The sequence below is a fragment of the Alligator sinensis genome, unplaced genomic scaffold (genome assembly GCF_000455745.1).
Source record: "Alligator sinensis unplaced genomic scaffold, ASM45574v1 scaffold1444_1, whole genome shotgun sequence".
Classification (NCBI taxonomy): Eukaryota; Metazoa; Chordata; order Crocodylia; family Alligatoridae; genus Alligator; species Alligator sinensis.
Window position 1 is genome coordinate 46,141 of NW_005843679.1, and position 19,900 is coordinate 66,040.

At 51.1% G+C, this 19,900-nt stretch overlaps 1 protein-coding gene across 1 annotated transcript; it reads right to left on the reverse strand.

The window, feature by feature from the left end:
* Positions 1–2,234: 2,234 nt before the first annotated feature.
* On the reverse strand, positions 2,235–19,835 carry LOC102368767 (zinc finger protein 11-like). Its single transcript, XM_025195651.1, is given in 7 exon segments — positions 2,235–5,922; positions 6,419–6,603; positions 9,502–9,618; positions 12,492–12,618; positions 13,114–13,286; positions 13,751–13,840; positions 19,607–19,835. Coding segments are annotated over 7 exon segments (3,441 nt in total). The 5' UTR covers positions 19,623–19,835; the 3' UTR covers positions 2,235–3,189.
* Between the last annotated feature and the right edge of the window lie 65 nt (positions 19,836–19,900).

The window sequence follows — 19,900 nt, forward strand, 5'->3', positions numbered from 1 at the left end:
GGTCAGAGAGGTGATAAAAAGGCCCAGGCCAGGAAAAAGGGAGCCATTAGCCATGTGGTCATCCAGGTGAATCTGAAACTCTCTCTCTCCTCATCAACGCATGCTCCAAGTGTGCCCTGCCTCCAGAGGAAACTCCAACCACCTCTGGATGATGCGAGTGAGTAAGCTACTTGAGATCAGGTGAGATATTTAGCTTCAGTAACTCAGATGCGTGTTGAAACGAAGTGCCCCAAGTGCTTGTATTGGGTCTAGCACCCATTGGACGATCAGGCCTGTGTTCTCCAAGGTGCGCAGAGCCAGAATTGGGTCCAGAGCCTGGGATGGTGGCAGCGGGAACCCAAGGCTAGCGGGGGTGCTCCAGGGAAGGGGTCGGCCGGCAGGCTAGCGGGTGTGCTCCAGGGAAGGGGTCGGCCGGACGGGAGGCACCCCAGGGAGGCACTCGGAGCCTGGACGGTGGTCGGGCGCAGGGAGGTGCGTGGCTCAACACAGGAGCGCCCCCTACTGGCCCGCCACAGGGTAGGCCCTATGAGGTGAGGTTACGGGACCTGAATCTGTTCAGCCTCCACAAAAGAAGGCTGAGAGGGGATCTGGTGGCCACCTACAAGCTTGCCAAGGGGGACCAGCAAGCACTGGGATAGTTCCTGTTCCCCCGATCACTACCAGGAGTAACAAGAAATAATGGCCATAAGCTGACTGAGAGTAGATTCAGGCTGGACATTAGGAGGCACTTTTTCACGGTCAGGGCAGCTAGGAGATGAACCCAGCTTCCAAGGGAGGTGGTGTTTGCCCCTACCCTGGGGGTCTTCAAAAGGAGGCTGGATAGACACCGAGCCAGGGTAGTTTGACCCCAGTATCCTTTCCTGCCCATGGCAGGGGGTCAGACTTGATGATCTGATTAGGTCCCTTCCAACCCTACCAACTATGAAACTACAGGGATTGCAAGTCTTTGTTTGAGACAAGGGTACTTTTCTATTCTGGCATGAGGTCAAGCTCATACATCATTGCCCCAGGTGCTAGTATCATTGAAACTTCCTCTGTTATCACGGTGCAGGCAGGGTCCATCGCAAAGGGAGTCCTTTAGCCTTGGGATGCTGTCCAGGCCTTGTTTTAAGCTGGTCTCTGCTGCTTATCTTTTCCTCGTCTGGTATCAATTAGTTCTTCAGTGGGATCCACCATTTGGCAGAAACACCACCAACTGTTTCTGCAGTGTGATCCGCCATTTGGTAACTTATTGACACACATTCATAGCTTGCTCTGCTTTTACCGTTCACTCTACATTCATTCATCCATGCATCCGAAAGTTTACAATAATATAAAAGAAATACTTCTATGAAAATATAATAATCAGAGTATAGACAAATAACAACTTAATTTGTCAACTTGAAATAAAATAACTATTCTTATTTATGGTAAGCAATACAAAGTGGAGTCCAAGTCTTGCATTGCATAACAATAAAGCCTAAATAAAACTAGATAATACTACACCTAATTAAAAGATTAATATGCTAGTGTCAGCTCAACAAAGGTCATCCTCCTTGTCCAATTGGCAGGCTGGGCTTGGTAGGACATGATCTTCTGGCTTTGTGACCTGCAATCTTCAGGGGGGTCGTTGCTTGTAGTCTTCAGCTGTCAGGGTGAAGGCATGGTCTAGTATTTGGTAATCCTTAGCTGCTGACTTTGTATCACTGCAACCTTTAACTGTTAAGCCACAGAAGGCTATTTTCACCTGCTGCGAGGGGACTGTCTTCCTTCACATGGTCACATACATACATCATTCATTCTTTCACTACCTCTTTTCAAACATGCCAGACACACCACAGCCCCTCCATAAGCATTTTCCTTATACCAAATTTAAGTTCTAAAAACATGAGACAAATAGGTCAAATATATTTATGCTAAGCACTAGGAAATTTAAAATAGATGGTTAATTCCAAAACAATAATGACCGATTAAAGTATGGAACGTAAATCATAACACTATTTAACTTTATCTTAATGGCCAAGTAATTCAGTAGAAAAACTAGCAATATAAGCAATTACAGCTACAGCAATGTAGATCCCTCACACCCACGACACCCCATATGCTCACACCCACATCCCCCACACCCCAAATACTCTCACACCCCACAAACCAATACCCACCCCCAACAATACAGAAAAATAAGACTTCATTTTACACTACTGTGCAATCACCTCTGTGTACACTACACAAACACATGTAAATCAGGACAAAAACAAATTAGTGAATGTTGTAGATGTTCAATTTTTAGAATATAATTTGATATTTTTCTGGTTCCAAGATGGCAAACCCCCTTGCTGAAAGAAGTGCTTCCTGAGGCAAGGGAAGGGACTTCTGGTGGAAAAGCTCAGGGTTTAGGGGGCTGGACTTCCAGTCCCAATATGGCAACTAAGGGGTGGAGCACCTGTCAAGGGATGGGGCTACCCATGTGGCAGCTTACCTAAACTGTGTAAACAGCTCTCTAGCCAAATCATTTCCCAGCCCAGTGTTAAATTGTGGGACTGGATTAGCAAGGAATACATTACAGAGAATGGGATGAAGGGATTGTGGGGGGCAGCAGCTGGCACCTGGTGATGCAGAGTTCTGATGAGTGGCTGAGAAGCAAAACCTGCCAAATTGAGCTCATGGGGTGGCAGTATCAGCTTATTGCAGACCCCAGTGAGCATGTGTGAGCCTGGGAGGGGGGGTGACGTGGTGGGGAGGAAAGGCAAGGTCAGGGTGGAAGGCAGAGAATGCCTGCCCAGCGGTAAATGTCCTCCTTCCTGCAACTCTAGAGCTTCACATACCAGAACCCGGGGACCAGAAGGGAGGACAAAGTTGGGAGTCTACGAAGCACAGGCCCTGGATGTCATATAGAGCCAGCTGCATAAGGGGGTGAATCCTATTGCGAAGGCACTTCTTCTCCCCCTGGGAGCACTGCCTACTTTTAGAGAATGATGGATTGGGGCTGATTTAAAGACCATCTACTCACAAGTTCCCCAAGCATCTGGGCTGGCCTCTGCATGAAGCATTTCTTTTAAACCCCTCCCCTCATCAAAACTTAGGGTCAGGCCTTTGTGTTGTTCGGGTTCTGCACGGCCCTAAAAGGGTCAAATGATGGGTGAACTATTGCATGTTGACATGAGTCGAAACACCGTTGAAATGAGACTGCTAGTGAAATTTTGCGTAGCCCTACTGAGCAGGTATATGTCTCCAAGCAATTCCAGCATAGCTGGAAGAATTATGGATGCACTGGTGCTGGGCCATTTTGGAGGAGTGAGGGAAGCTCTCACTACACTCCGAGCACTGATGTGGCTTCACCCCTGTGTGGATGAGCTGGTGCTCAGACAGGTGGGAGGACTGGTTGAAGTTCTGCCCACACTCCAAGCATCAATGTGGCTTCTCTCCTGTGTGAATGAGCTGGTGCTTAGCCAGGCTGGAGGAGGGAGTGAAGCTCTTCCCACACTCCGAGCACTGATGTGGCTTCTCCCCTGCATGGATAAGCTGGTGCTGGGCCAGCCTGGAGGAGCGAGCAAAGCTCTTACCACACTCCAAGCACTGATATGGCTTCTCCCCTGTGGGGATAAGCTGGTGCTGGGCCAGCCTGGAGGAGCGAGCAAAGCTCTTACCACACTCCAAGCACTGATGTGGTTTCTCCCCTGTGTGGATATGGTGGTGCTGAGACAGGGTAGAGGACTGAGTGAACCTCTTACCACACTCCAAGCACTGATATGGCTTCTCCCCTGTGTGGATACGTTGGTGCTTACCCAGGCTGGAGAAGAAAGCAAAGCTCTTCCCACACTCTGAGCACTGATGTGGCTTTTCTCTTGTGTGGATACGCAGGTGCTCAACCAGGCTGGAGGACTGGGTGAAGCTCTTACCACACTCTGAGCATTGATGTGGCCTCTCCCCTGTGTGGATACGTTGGTGCTTAGCCAGGCTGGAGGAGAGAGTGAAGCTCTTCCCACACTCCGAGCACTGATGTGGCTTCTCCCCCATATGAATGAGCTGGTGCTTAGCCAGGCTGGAGGAAACAGTGAAGCTCTTCCCACACTCGGAGCACTGATGTGGCTTCTCCCCTGTGTGGATACGTTGGTGCTTCGCCAGGCTAGAAGAGAGAGTGAAGCTCTTCCCACACTCCAAGCACTGATGTAGCTTCACCCTCATGTGAATGAGCTGGTGCCGGGCCATGTTGGAAGATTGGGTGAATCTCTTCCCACACTTTGAGCACTGATGTGGCTTCTCCCCTGTATGAATAAGCTGGTGCTGGGCCAGCCGGGAGGAGTGAGCAAAGCTCTTCCCACACTCTGAGCACTTATGTGGCTTCTCTCCAGTATGAATGAGCTGGTGCTTAGCTAGGCTGGAGGAGGCAGTGAAGCTCTTCCCACACTCCAAGCACTGATGTGGCTTCTCCCTCATATGAATGAGCTGGTGCCGGGCCATGCTGGAAGACTGGGTGAAGCTCTTCCCACACTCTGAGCACTGATGTGGTTTCTCCCCTGTGTGGATAAGCTGGTGCTGGGCCAGCCTGGAGGAGTGAGCGAAGCTCTTCCCACATTCTGAGCACTTATGTGGCTTCTCCCCCATATGAATGACCTGGTGCTTAGCTAGGCTGGAGGAGACACTGAAGTTCTTTCTACACTCCAGGGACTGATGTGGCTTCTCCCTCATATGAATGAGCTGGTGCCGGGCCATGCTGGAAGACTGGGTGAAGCTCTTCCCACACTCTGAGCACTGATGTGGTTTCTCCCCTGTGTGGATAAGCTGGTGCTGGGCCAGCCTAGAAGGGTCAGTGAAAGTCTTCCAACACTCCGAGCACTGATATGGCTTCTCACTCATATGAATGAGCTGGTGCCGGGCCAGGTGGGAGGATTGGGTGAAGCTCTTCCCACACTCCGAGCACTGATGTGGCTTCTCTCCTGTGTGGATAAGCTGGTGCTTAGCCAGGCTAGAGGAGACAGCGAAGCTCTTCCCACACTCTGAGCACTGATGTGGCTTCTCTCCTGTGTGGATAAGCTGGTGCTGGGCCAGCCTGGAGGAGAGAGTGAAGCTCTTCCCACACTCCGAGCACTGATGTGGCTTCTCCCCTGTGTGGATAAGCTGGTGCTGGGCCAGTCGGGAGGAGTAAGTGAAGCTCTTCTCACACTCTGAGCACTGATGTGGCTTCTCCCCTGTGTGGATAAGCTGGTGCTGGGCCAGTCGGGAGGAGTAAGTGAAGCTCTTCCCACACTCTGAGCACTGATGTGGCTTCCCCATATGACTGAGCTGGTGCTGGGCCAGCCTGGAGGACAGAGTGAAGCTCTTACCGCACTCCGAGCATTGATGTGGTTTCTTCTCTGTGTGGATAAGCTGGTGCTGGGCCAGGTTGGAGGAGTAAGCGAAGCTCTTACCACACTCTAAGCACTGATGTGGCTTTTCTCCTGTGTGGATACGCTGGTGCTGAACCAGGGTGAAGGAGCGAGTGAACCTCTTACCACAGCCCAAGCACTGATGTGGCTTCTCCCCTGTGTGGATACGCTGGTGCTCAGCCAGGCTGGAGGACTGACTGAAGCTCTTCCCACACTCCGAGCACTGATGTGCCTTCTCCCCCATATGGATAAGCTGGTGCTGGGCCAGCCTGGAGGAGAGTGTGAAGTTCTTACCACACACTGAGCACTGATTTGGTTTCTTTTGTGTGTGGATACGATGGTGCCGGGCCAGGTTGGAAGATCGGGTGAAGCTCTTCTCACACTCTGAGCACTGATGTGGCTTCTCCCCTGTGTGCATGCACCAGTGCCTGGCCAGGCTGGAGAGCTGCTTGAATCTCTTCCCACACTTGGTGCAGCAGTGCTGCCCACACTGGTGCTGGGACAGGTCTTGCCAGCAGATGAAGTTCTTGCACTTAGTGCAGCAGTGAGTCTTCCTGCCCAGGTGGGTGCATTGGTGCTGAGACAGGGAGAAAAAATGGGTGAATGTCTTGTCACACTTGACACAGCTGTGCCTGACACTTCCCCCTCTGCACATGTAGGTGCTTGACCAGGTCTATGGGTCACACAAAGCTCTTCACCCACTTGGTGAACCGGTGGGGTAGCTTTCCAGAATGGGATGAGCGGTGAGTAACCAGGGTAGAGAGGCAGGTAAAGCTTTTCCCACACCTGGTGTATATGTGGGACTTCTGCCCAGTGTGTCTTATCTTGTGAAGAGCCAGGAGGGATGGGCAGTTAAAGGTTTTTCTGACCTTGGGGGAAGTGTGGGCTTTGCCCCGGTGCTGGGCAGTGAGCTCCTGCTTCCCTCTGAGGCCCTTCCCACTGCCTTGGCTGGGATGCAGTGCATCTTTCCAGTGGCTCTTTAGGTCTCTCAGCTCCACAGATTCTTCCCTGCAGCCAGGGCTCTTTCTGGGTTCTGCCCCTTCTCCACTGTCCCACTCAACTGGAGATGGTACCTGGTTCACCGCTACATTCTTCATCTGCTTCTGGGGTCTCCCCTGACTCTTGGTCCGTTGATCCTTCTCAGGTCTCAGGGAGTCCATGTCACCAAAATTCCCTGGGGAAGCCCATGGTGGCTCCAGGTTTGCAGGCCTTTCCGCAGGATTCTCCTCCTCAGCTCCACCGAGGAGCCAGGCACCTCCTGAATGGGGAAGAGAAGCTCCAGATTAGTCCCTGCGCTGCTGGCAAGGGGCAGACACTGCTATCTCTTCTGCATGGATGGGCCTGAGTAGGCCTGGACCATCCCTGCAGTTTTCACCCCTCTGTGGCTTAACACACACACACACACGTGACATGAGTTTTGCTTTCATAACTTTGAGGTGCAGTTTCCCAGAGACCCCTGCACCTATCTCCTTGAAACTTTGCACACGTCAAGCTCTCAGCAGAGGCTACCATCCCGGCATGTTTCATCTAAATCAACCAAAAGATAATAACACTATAGATATTTCATTGATTCCCCATTATACCCTATGGCCGAATTGCCGAATCTTTTCCAAATTGATTCGGAAAGCCTAAAGCTTCCAGCGAGTCAATTCAGGTTAATAGACTTGGCTTCTGAATCATCCGAATCATCTCTGTATCCAAATCATGATCCAAAGCTTTGCACAGCCCTAGAAAGCAGCGTTCAGCTGGTAAGTCTCCTGGGGGGAATGGGTGATCAGGGAGGCAGATCAGGGCCCCCATGGTGAGGGAGGGAGTAGGATGGAGTCATGGCTTGTCTGGGTGTCGCGGCTCCGCACACCGTGGGGGAGACGTGGGGCACGCGTCCCCTGGACCTGTGGGTCAGGCAAGGGCTGTGGCTGTCTCTTCTGAAAGGAGCAGGTCTGGTGCAGGGAATGGGCCCATGGAGCTTTCCTCTGCTGACAAGCCCCAGCTGGCCTGTGTCACGAGAGTCTGAACCAGGTGTAAGAGCTTGGCATAATCCTGAACATGGACTCTGTGCTGAGTCTGAGACTGTGTGACGCTGAGGGACCTAGAGAGGAAATAGGAAGGGGGCAATTCTGGTGCAAAACATGGGGGATTTCCTTCCCACAACATGAAATACATAGGGAGTATGAAGAAGGCACTGGGTAATGTGGGGCCCCTGCAGGATATGCTAGGCAATCTGGTGGTTGCACCAGAGGGAAAAGCAGACATTTTTAACAAATTCTTTGCCTCCATTTTTTGTGCAGGGACCGGGACTCCCCCGAGATTTGGGACAGACTCAGGAGAGACTCTGCCAGGCCTAGGGTCACGGAGGACCGAGTTAGAGAACTTCTGGAGGAGCTGGACGTGTTCAAATCAACAGGTCCAGATGCTCTCCAGATGTTGAGAGAATTGGCAGGGGTTATTGCGGGGCCCCTGGCACAGCTTTACGAGCACTCGTGGTGCTCTGGCCAGGTGCCAGACGACTGGAAGAAGGCCAATGTGGTCCCCATCTTCAAAAAAAGGGAGGAGGGAGGACCCGGGCAACTATAGGCCCGTTAGTCTTACTTTCATCCTAGGAAAGCTCTTTGAGAAGGTTATCAAGACGCACATCTGTGAAGGGCCAGCAGCAGGGATGGTGCTCAGGGATGGTTTCATTAAGGGCAGGTCCTGTCAGACCAACCTGATTGCCTTCTACAATCAGGTCACAAAATCACTGGATGCAGGTGTCACGGTGGATGTAGTCTTGCTGGACTTCAGGAAGGCCTTTGACACTGTCTCCCACCACATCCTCATTAAAAAGCTAGGCGACTGTGGCACTGATGCCTACACAGTCAGATGGATAGGAAATTGGCTGATGGGCCGCACTCAGAGTGGTGGTGGATGGGTCATATTTGATCTGGAGGGATGTGGGCAGTGGAGTCCCCCAGGGCTCGGTCCCTGGGCCTGCACTGTTCAATTTCTTTATTAGGGATAACTGCACCTTGTCATACATCCACAGATGCATCATAAGCAGGGCTAAGGAGGTGATCCTCCCCCTCTATGCGGCACTGGTCAGGCTGCAGCTTCAGTACTGCGTCCAGTTCTGGGCACCGCACTTCAGGAGGGATGCGGTCAGCATTGAGAGGGTCCAAAGGAGGGCCGCTTGCATGATCCAGGGACAGCAGGGCAGACCCTATGAGGAGAGGCTACGGGACCTGAACCTGTTCAGCCTCCACAAGAGAAGGCTGAGAGGGGACCTGGTGGCCGTCTGTAAACTTACTAAGGGGGACCAGCGGGGAATGGGAGAGACCTTGTTCCCCGAAGCACCTCCCAGTGTAACAAGGAATAATAGCCATTAGTTGTTGGAGAGTAGGTTCAGACTAGACATTAGAAGGCACTACTTCACAGTCAGGGCAGCTAGGATCTGGAACCAACTTCCAAGGGAAGTGATGCTGGCTCCTACCTTGGGGGTCTTTAAGAGAAGGCTTGATGATTACGCAGCTGGGGTCATTTGAGCCCAGTTTTCTCTCCTACCCAGGGCAAGATGTCGGACTAGAAGATCTGCAAGGTCCCTGCTGACCCTACATCTATGAATCTATGAAAACTTCTGCCATGGAGCCATTTAGTGCAGCCTGAGATGATGCTGACACACTTCCTAGGTTCCAGGTCAACCCGACCAGAAGGAGTCAGGGAAAGCCCCAGCTTTTGGTTAAACAGAGCTTCTGTACATCATCTTGTTTTCCAGGGGGGACTACAAATGCCATCATGTCCTGAGAGAGGGTGTTACAGAGGTAAGGCAACCTTGGCTGAGGAATGAACTCTACGTTACTAAGTGAAGATGCAAATTTAAGATCATGGTATCCCAAGGAAACCAGATCTGGGCCAATAAATCAAGACAGCAAACTCAATTGTCCCCTAATAGCTGTAATCATGGGGAGAAGAAAGGACAAGTTGCTAGTCTCCATATCATTGGATATTCAGAAAGGGGGAACAACACCTGCCTGGACACGTTACAGCATAATGTACTGTCTTTCAGGTCAGGACCCTGCAATGGCAGCACAGGGCATGTCAGCAGTTCCCAGATTGCCCTGGCACTCTGGGCATGGAGCATTTCAGAGAGGGGAATTGGGTGGAGGGGACAGCCACAACTCACCTGGCAGCAGCTCCTCTGACCTGGAGATTTCCCCACCATCCTCATCATCACAGACCCACAGCTCCACCAATCCTCGCTGGATGCGGCAGATTAAGTCGGGTGTGGGACCTCGATGTCCTGTTTGGGACAGTGGTTAAAGAGCATTTGTGACTGGGTACTGGATGCAGAATAACCGACCAAGATTTGGGGAATGGATCCAATGAACTCAACGTTTCACTGAGGAGGAAGCATTTAGGGTGAAAGGGAAGGCACTGCAGGGAGACTTGAAGAGATAATGGTTCTTGTCACGCAGGTACTGGAGGAATGGTCATAGGAAACAAAGCCCAACCACTCCATGGTACAGAAAGGGTATCAAACTGACAGTCACCAAGGACAGGCATGGAGATACAGTGATCCGCGATGTACTAGGGAGCAGAAAGATAAAGCTTTTACTGTTTTCAAGGTACCAAAATGAAGAGACACTGGACACACTTACGGATGGATATCATTTATCTCACCAGTGCAACTCCGGTTAAAGGAATGGAAATGAGCTTATTCTCAGTGAAGGTTTAAAGTGAGGACCTGTAGCAGTGAAAAGCGTCCATGACAGGTGGCTGAAAATGAAACTGTTTTCTGGGAGCCAGGATAAATCAGCATCGCCAGGGCACAGGACAAGATCTGAGCAGGGTGCGGGGCCCAGGGGAAATCAGCCTGTGCAGGGCCCTGCCTCCAGATGCAAGGAAGCTGGCAGCAGATTTGGCAGTGGAAGGGGATGGGAGGGGAGGCGAGGTGAGCGGCCAGACACACCAGATTCAGTGGTGGATTCAGCGGCGGGGGTGCTGAGCAGCCAGGCATGAAGCTGGTGGCAGCGCAGAGTCACCACACCACTCTGCCCAGCTCTGCGGGGCCCCCCAAAAAGTGCAGGGCCTGGGGCGGTCACCCCAATTTGCCCCCCATCAGGTACAGCCCCGTATATGGTCTTTGTTGAGCTATGGAAAGCATTTGAGCACTCCCCTTAGGAAATCCTCTGAGAGAAGTGGAGGGGAAAGAAAGCATCAGAAAAGCATACTGTCCCAGGAGAAGGTAAGTACCTCAAGCCTGCACACAAGCAAGAACAAGCCCCTGTATTAGAGATCCTCTGGAAATGAAAAATGGTTTTCACAAGGCCCTGCACACCTAGCCCACTTTTTCTTATCACAGTGATGGGTGTCTGATCTGCAGAGGGATTTTAGGAAGAGAATGAGAAAACTTCTGACAATGGCAGAGCAAGCTTGACAGCACAGGTCTTAATGTAAATACAGCAAAGCCAGAGTCTCTGGTGTATGAAGAAGAAGATATTAGGGAGAATTGCGGACAGAAACTTCCCGTGACCCCATGGCAGAAGTACCTAAGTTACATCATGTGTACATCTGTCACTAGAGGAAGAGTTCAGGAAATGCATCATCCACATGTTGTAGCAGCAGAGGAGATTAACTTCCAGTAACTTGTACCGGGTCGTAACCAAAGGAGGAGAGAAAGGATTCAGATAGTACTAGAGGTGCCATACATTGGTCCCATATCAGACTGCCACTGATATCGGGAAAATTGAGAGCATCGGCAATCAGCTTATTTTGCGTGATGTGGCCATTAATGTCTCTAATAAATGGCCCGTGCACGTGTGTAGCTGCAGCACGCACATGGCCAGGAGCGCAGCCTGGTGGTTTGGAGAGCAGCATTAGCTGGTAAGTCTGTTGTGGGGGAAGGGACAGGAGGAGGGAAGGGATATAGGGGGGCAGATGGAGGACCCCACGGTGCGGGAGGGAGTGGGGCTGGGGCAGGCACTGCTAATTCGGGATGGAGTGGGGCGTGGGATGGAACTGCAAGTGGCTGGTCCAGAGGAAACGGCTCCTACCCCTGCCCCTGCGAGCACCCCAGGAGGCATGGGGGGTGTGCCCCCAGATCTGTGTGGGGCAGGGCAGGGTGCCGATGGGCTGGGGTCGGAGCGGCACTGGGGTCTTCCCAGCAAGAAAGGCTGGGCCGGGCTGTGCTTGGGGTGGATGGCAGCACTGCTGGGAGCAGGGGTACAGCATGGGGGGGAGGGGGATGTGCTGCAATGGCAAAGCTTGGAGTGGCTGCAGCCCCCCCATAACCCTCTTCCCAATGCCGCTCCCACCCGCCCTGAGCTCAGCACTGCCCACCTCCCACCAGGAAGTCCCCGGTGCCACTTCCAGTCCCAGCCTGCAGTGGCAGCATGTCCAGACACAAGCAGATCTGGGGGCACATGCCCCCATGCCCTCCTGGGGTGTGTGCAAGGGCGGGAGCCACCCTCCACCGCACACTCCAGATGAACCACTCACAGCTCCGTCTTGTGCCCCACCCCTCCCCTACTGAGCAATGCCTGCCCCAGCCTCAGCCCCATGTCCTCCCTCACCATATGGGCCTCCATCTGTCCCCTGCGTGCCCCTTTCTACCTCCCAGTCCTTCCCCCACAACAGACTTACCAGCCCAGCACTTGTCTCCAACCTGCCTGGCTGCATATCAGAATCAGATTCGAATTGGCCAATATGGCTTCTTAAAAATCGGCCATCAGCTTCAGCCCAAAAAATTTCTATTGGTGCAACCCTAGATAGTGCAGAACTGAGCACACAATGACTCTTAAATGTGTTTGGAAAGGACACACTAGTGAAGGAGAAAATTAGAAATATTTCCCAAGGAAGAGTGAATTGATGCACAATGAATTGAACAGGTATGGACATCGATAGAAGGCAAAGGGAAATCATGTTGTCAAGAAACCACTGAATCTGTAAGCACCAGCAGTTACGAGAATCAGGAAGACACAAATGAAGGTGGCGTAAGGAGGATCTATTAACATGATATGTGAGAGGTCTGATCACTGATAGAGCAGTGGGGAGGAAGCAGACTGAAGCCACCAGCCAAAGGTGCATGAGGATGAGACTGCTGAGAAACAGGAAGAAGACAATAAACTTCAGAGTTCACATAGCTCCAGGGAGAAGCAAGAACCAGCGCTTTACCCAGGGAGACGAGGGCTTGGAAATTCCTCAGCATCTGGTCCTGGTAAATCCCCTTGTCCTCATCTTCAAGCAGCTCCCACTCCTTCCGTGTGAAGTACACAGCCACGTCCTGAAACACCTCCCGGAGCTGCAGTCACAAACATTACACCATCAGTGTCTCCTCTTCCAGCTGCTTCCAGCACCCACAGCCCTGTCTGCAATCACTCGGTACTACAACTAACTGCAGGCTTTGTCATGACAGGTAAGGGTGCAATATTCCCCAGTCTTCAGCTGACATGTGATGTGGATGCAGCTGTGGACCTGGGAGTTGACCTGTCAACTTTAGCCCAGCTCATCACATTTTAATTGCTCGGTACTTTGAGGCAGCCTGGGCAGCACTTATAGGCAGGGAGCCCCGGCTCCACGCGCTCTGACAAGGCCTGCCCATGCCAGCACCCCCCTGGATACCTGCACTTGGGAGGGAGCTCCTGCTAATGCAGCTTGGTGTGTTTGCAACATCCATCACAGATTTGATGCTCTTTGGGTCTCTCTGCACCCCAAATTCTTTACACCACCCCTGGTTCTTCCTGTGCTCTGCCCCAGCTGTACTTGCACGCCCAAATGGACCTAGTGTCCTGCTCACTTCCAAGCTTTCCCCCTGCTTTGCAGGTTTGCTCTGCCACCTCTGCACTTGGCCTGGCTCAGGTGTCAGGAAGCCCCTCTCCTCCAGTCTCCCCAGGGAAGTCCTCTGCAGCTCCAGGTTAACAGACCCGTCCTCAAGAGGCTGCTGCTCAGCTCTCTGCAGGGTCCCAGCACCTGTGGAGTGGAGAAGAGAATGCTCAGGTGAGCCCTGGTGCTGCTGGCACGGGGAAAGCCCTGCTGGTCTCCTGTACGGGCCCGGGACAAAGGCAGCCGGAGGCTTCAGTGTGTGGAAAAGCGGGGAGGTGGAAGAATCCAAGTCCCACAGGTATGGCTAACAGACCTCCACAGGCACGAAGCTGGAGATGAGCCCCGATAAGTCTATCCCAGTGCAGGGTGGTGATCACAGCACCATGACAGAGCCTGCACGAATATCACTGCCTGGGAAAGAAGCTCAAGGGATTTAGGAACTCTATCAGATCGACACATGAAGGGTAGGGGGAGGGGAAATGCAAGGTCTGTCTTCTCCAAGCAAAACAAGAACAGGCACTGTGTTGGAGCACTGACCCCACCAAAATATGCGAGCAGACAGGCGGATGGTGCCTCCTGCTGCTGGAAAGGGTAGAGCTACCGCTCCTTACCTGCTCCTTGGGGAGGGCCTTGTCTGGGGCACCAGCGTGACGAGCTTCCATCTGCTGACAACTCCCAGGTCTCTCTGGTGTCAGGAGAATCTGCAGCAGGACAAAGGCCTGGGTTAGCTGCACCTGAACCAGGTGCTGACTCCTGGGGAGTCTCATTTCCCTGTCACCTGCACCAGCCCCTTATTCAGCACAGATGGTTCACAGAGGCATGAGAAAGGACAAGCAGAGCACTGATTGTTAGAACAGCAATTTTGTGGATACAAATGAATGATTTTTTTAAAGGATTTTTTTTACTTAAATCAGATTTTATATATTTAATAGGTTTTGAAATTTTTTTAATGATGCTTATTTAAAAAGAATAAACCTATATAAAAGATAGTATCAAAAGTCTTTCTAAAAATCAAGGTATACCACATCCACTGGTCTCCCCATATCCACAGAGCCAGTCACCTCATCATAGAAGGCAATAAGGTTGAGTTTTAACGTAATCTTAAATTAAAACGGTCTCCCACTACATTCTCTCAGGGAAACTAAGGAAGTACAGGCTGGATGAATGGACTGTAAGGTGGACAGAAAACTGGCTGGAGCACTGGACTCAGATGGTATTAATCAATGGCACAATGTCTAGTTGGCAGCTGGTATCAAGCGGAGTGCCCCTGGGGTTGGTCCTGGGGCCGGTTTTGTTCAATGTCTACATCAACATCCTGGAGGACGGCATAGAGCGCACCCTCAGCAGGTTTGCAGGTGACACCAAGCTGGGGGGAGCAGTAGATACAGTGAGGTAGAGCTAGGATTCAGAGAGACCTTGACAAATTGGAGGAGTGGGCCAAACAAAATCTCATGAGGTTCGACAAGGACAAGTGCAAAGTCTTGCACTTCGGATGTAACAATCCCACTGTGGGAAAGACTTAACTCCATCAGATGAGGAGAGAAGGTGGTGGGATGCCACACCAGAAGCGAAGCACTGTGAAAGTGAAACTGTGGCGCTCCCGCCCACCACAGTGAAGGAGGAAAAGAAAAAAAACCTGCGGAGTCAGAAGGGGCTGGGATCAGCTCCTACGTCAGCCTGGGCACGCTTTGTAACAGCGTGCTGAGGCCGATTCGCGGGCCGGAACACCGCAGCTGGGATAAAAAGCCCAGCAGGGAAGCAGGATCGGAAGTGAGGTCTGGAAGTGAGGACCGGAAGTGAGGAGGTCCCCAATCAGCCCGAAGGGGCCAAATATTGAAAGTGGTCCCAGCACAGGGATGTGGTGGCTACCCCAGGAAGGGGTTTCAGTGAAGAGAGAAAGCCAGAGATGGCTCCATAATTTACCGGAGGAGGTGCTGTGGGAGACAGAGATCCACAGTGCAGACTGGACTGCTACAGAACCAAACCATGGCAAGTATAAGACGCCAGTAGAGAACGGGATGCTGGGGAACACAACAGTCGTTAACCCACAAGATGCATAAGTAAGGCAAGGTACGGCTGTGATCAAATGAGTAAAATAATGTCTTGGTTCTGCCGCAGGAAATCTAAAGGTCTAAGACACCAAAAGAGTGCGTCATAACAATCCGGGTGGCTCAAGCAACAACATCGTCAGATGGAGTTAGGTGGGGTGTAGGGGAGGTGGAGCCCTGAGGGATGACTCTGAAACTCATGCTAAGCTTGGGCCTACTCACAAAGTTAAAACACAGAATACTGATGCTAACTGCATATTAAAAGAGGATGCAAGTTCATGGCTAGGCCATGTAAGAAGGAATAATGAAGTATCTCTTCCAGCTTACCTTGCTATATTCAGGATGATTTCAAGCAGACTCTTAGTTGCCTGGTGTGTAACCGTACGAAGTGTCTTTCTCTGATTAATTAGTATGGTAAATATTTATTTTGCAACTAACTCATGTTTATGTGCAGGAAGAGACATTCTCCATATGTAATAGATGTCTCCTCCTGATTTAGTATGCTTTTCCTAGCTGTTAATCAGTTTCTTGATACATTCCAAACTGGATAACCTCTTGTTACTGAAGAAGGTAACTCATTCAAATTAGAAATTTCTGATAACCAGTAATCAGCAGGTTTTTCCTGTCAATTACTGTTTGGGACTCTGTCTTGATTTACACAACTAAAAGAATGCTTTGAAGATGCTAAACTAAGGGTATAAAAATGCAGTAAAACAGCAAACAGCACACACGCTTCAAGAGTGAGAAATCTAACAGCAGTTGCTGATGCGTCTGACTTACTCAAGAAGTTGAAGAGAAACAGACCGCCTCTTCGTCACCTGTTTGGTGAGAAATCATCACCTTATAGCTAATTACTGGACTTTGATTTGGTTTGGAATCACTTGACTTGATTTTAAATACTTGTAGTAAATAAAGCCTTTCTGTCACTCATTGAACGAGGTGTCGTGTCAGTCCCTGGGCTAGTCCAGAATGCTAGGTTTTTATTTGCTAACACCAAGCAGGCAGGACAAACGGAATGACCGAAGGAAGGCACCAGGAAGGACGGGACAAACCCTCTTCCTCCCCATCAAAAATTAATTTTCTAGCAAAGATGTGGCAGGTGAGACCCCTCCTGGGATACCAACTGAGGTCCAGTCTATTAACAAGCTTGTTCTTCCCTTAAAGCAATGGCAAAGCTAGAAAAATCCATACGGACTCAACGCACAGGTGAAAGGTAGGGAAATTTACACCCATGCACTGGTACAGGCTGGGGGCTGACTGACAGGGCAGCAGCTCTGCAGGAAAGGAGCTGGGGGTGACAGTGGAGAAGCAGCTGGATATGAGCTAGTAGTGTGCCCTTGTTGCCAAGAAGGATAGCGGCATCCTGGGCATCCTAATTCTGATTGCAAGTAAGAACCGAGACTTAGTAGGGCTCAAAGAAACCTGGTGGGACCCTACCTACGACTGGGCGGTGGGCATTCGGGGATACACCCTAGATAGAAGAGACAGGACAGAGAGGAAAGGTGGGAGGGGGGTTGCGCTCTATGTCAAGAGCACCTCACATCATCAAGGATTAGCTTCGGGTTAGAGGAGGGTTGGACAGAGACACTATGGGTCAAACTACAAGGGGTGCGTGGCGAAAGGGACCTTACAGTGCGTGTCTACTACAGACCACCCAACCAGGGGGAAGAGCTGGACCAGGACTTCTCCAGTCAGCTCATGGAGGCGGTTAGGTCAAGGGATGTTATTGTCATGGGTGACCTAAACTACCCAGACATTTGCTGGGAGGAGCAGACAGCCAGGTCTGACCATTCGCGTAGGTTCCTGGCTGTATTACAGGACCGTCACCTTATCCAGGAAGTGCACAGCCCCACTCAGGGTAACGTCTTGCTGGACCTGGTCCTGGCCACAGGGGATGACCGGGTGAGGGGACTGCAGGTCCTTGACCACCTAGGCAATAGCGATCATCACCTGCTGGATTTCACTATCCAACGCAGGGCGTCTAGGTCTCACACCAAGGCTAAAGGCCTTGACTTCAGAAGGGCCAACTTCAACAAGCTTAGGAGACTAGTGGGGGAGGCACTAAGGGCCCAGAAGGTAGAGGAGATGGGAGTCCACAAAGGATGGTCATACCTTAAGGGGGCGATCCTCCGGCCCAAAGGATAACAGTCCCTGAGAGAAGCAAGGCGGGTAAGAGTGCTCAGAGCCACCCTTGGCTCAGCAAGGGCATTCAGCAATGCCTGAGGACTAAAAGGGGGGCATCCAACCAGTGGAAGGGAGGAGCTATCACCAAGGAGGAGTACTCTTCCTCGGCCTGGAAGTGTAGGAGGGCTGCTAGGAAGGCCACGGCAGAGATGGAGCTCAGGCTAGTGTCCAGGACAACAAAAAGCCCTTTTTCAAGTACATTGGGAGCAAGAAAAGGGCACCAGGCAATGTGGGGCCCCTGCAAGGCACAAATGGTAATCTGGTGGCCACTCCAGACAAGAAAGCTGATATTTTTAAGTTTCTTTGCCTCTGTTTTCCTGAACAGGGACCGGGATATCCCACCTACCAGAGGTAGGGACAATCTTGGGGATACCTCTATCAAGCCTTCAGACAGCGCAGATGTAGTTAGGGATCTTTTGGAAGGGCTAGACATTTTTAAATCTGCAGGTCCAGATGACCCCCGCCCAAGGGTGTTGAGGGAGCTAGCAAGGGTCATTCCAGAGCCCTTGGCCCAGCTGTATGAGCACCCGTGGTCATCTGGCCCGGTGCCGGGGGATTGGAAACTGGCTAATGTGGTCCCAGTTTTCAAGAAGGGGAGGATGAAGGACCCAAGTAACTATAGGCCTATAAGCCTCACCTTGGTGCTCGGGAAGATCTTGGAGAGAATCATCAAAGAGCACATCTGTGGGAGGCCTGCAGGGGAGATCATGCTCAGGGGCAATCAGCAAGGGTTCACCAAAGGCAGGTCCTGCTTGACCAACCTGATTGTCTTTTATGACCAAGTAACTAAATCCTTGGATGATGGTGTTGCCCTGGACGTAGTCTTTCTAGACTTTAAGAAGGCCTTTGACGCTGTCTCTCACCCCATCCTCTTCAATAAATTAAGTGACTGCGGCATTGATGCCTGCACAGTTGGATAGGTAAAAAACTGGCTGATAGGGCGCACCCAGAGAGGTGGATGGGTTGTACTCAACCTGGCGAGATGTGAGCAGTGGGGTACCCTAAGGCTTGGTCCTCGGGCCCGCACTGTTTAACATCTTCATCAGCGACTTGGACGAGGGGGTGGAAAGCACGCTGTCCAAGTTTGCTGATGACACTAAGATGTGGGGTGAGATGGACAGACTTGAAGGGAGAGAGAGAGGCTGTAACTAGATTTAGACAGACTACAAAAGTGGGCAGACGAGAATAGGATGGGGTTCAACATAGACAAATACAGGGTGCTGCACCTGGGGAGAAGGAATCCACAGCATACATACAGGCTGGGGAATTCCCCTCTTGAAAGCACAGAGGCGGAAAGGGATCTCGGAGTCATTATTGACTCCAAGATGAACATGAGCCGCCAATGCCAGACCGCAGCCAGCAAGGCCAGCCATACATTGTCATGCATCCAAAAGGTGCAGCTGAAGCCGGTCCAGAGAAGTGATGCTCCCTCTCTATGCGACTTTGGTCAGACCGCAGTTGGAGTACTGTGTCCAGATTTGGGTGCCGCACTTCAAGAGGGACACGGGGAATCCCGAGAGGGTCCAGAGGAGGCCACTCGCATGATTAGTGGCCTTCGTGATGGACATTATGGGGGGAGGTTGAGAGAGCTGGATCTCTTCAGCCTTCACAAGAGACGGCTGAGGGGAGATTTTGTGGCCGCCTATAAATTTATTAGGGGAGGTCAACGGGGAATAGGGGAAATGCTGTTTACTAAGGCGCCCCAGGGAGTGACTAGGAATAACGGGTGTAAACTAGTTGAGAGTGGTTTTAGGTTAGATATTACGAAGACATTTTTCACAGTAAGGGTGGCCAGGATCTGGAATGGGCTTCCAAGAGAGGTGGTGCTATCACCTAGCTTGGAGGTCTTCAAGAGGAGGCTAGATAGTCACCTGGCTGGGGTCATCTCACCTCGGTCCTCTTTCCTGCCAGGGGCAGGGGGTCGGACATGATGATCCATTGTGGTCCCTTCCAACTCTACAATCTATGAAATCTCTTGATTTTTAACAGCTTGTCTCATTTTGCATTCCTATAGCACAGGTTTTGAAAGACTGTTTTTTTCATACCTGAGGAATATCTGACCATCTTTCATCTCTCACCATTTTTAATTTCTTTTTTTTTGCTTGAGAGAGGATGTGGGTATCCAAAAGCTTGCAAATAGCAACTTTTTGCACCTATTTAGTTAGTCTAATAAAAAGATATCACATCTACCCAAAGACTTCAGCTACAGGTCAATATTCCCCCCTCCACCCTTACCTCGTTTCTCACCCATTGTCTCGTGGCATTTTCACTGACTGGAGTTCTTGCATATTGGCTTCTGGGATAAGCCATCCTGAAAGAAGAATGAAAGTGGCCAGGAGCCATGCTCCATTCCTTGTAGCTCAGTACACAGCAAATGCAGTCAGACTGGTAAAACTACCACTACAAGCTATCTTTTATTAGACCAACTAAAATAGTTGGAAAAATTCTTTTTTGCAAGCTTTTGGGCACAAACAGCCTTGCTCAGGCAAAGAGGGCACCTGCAGATGTTTTGTGCTCTTCCTGGATGAT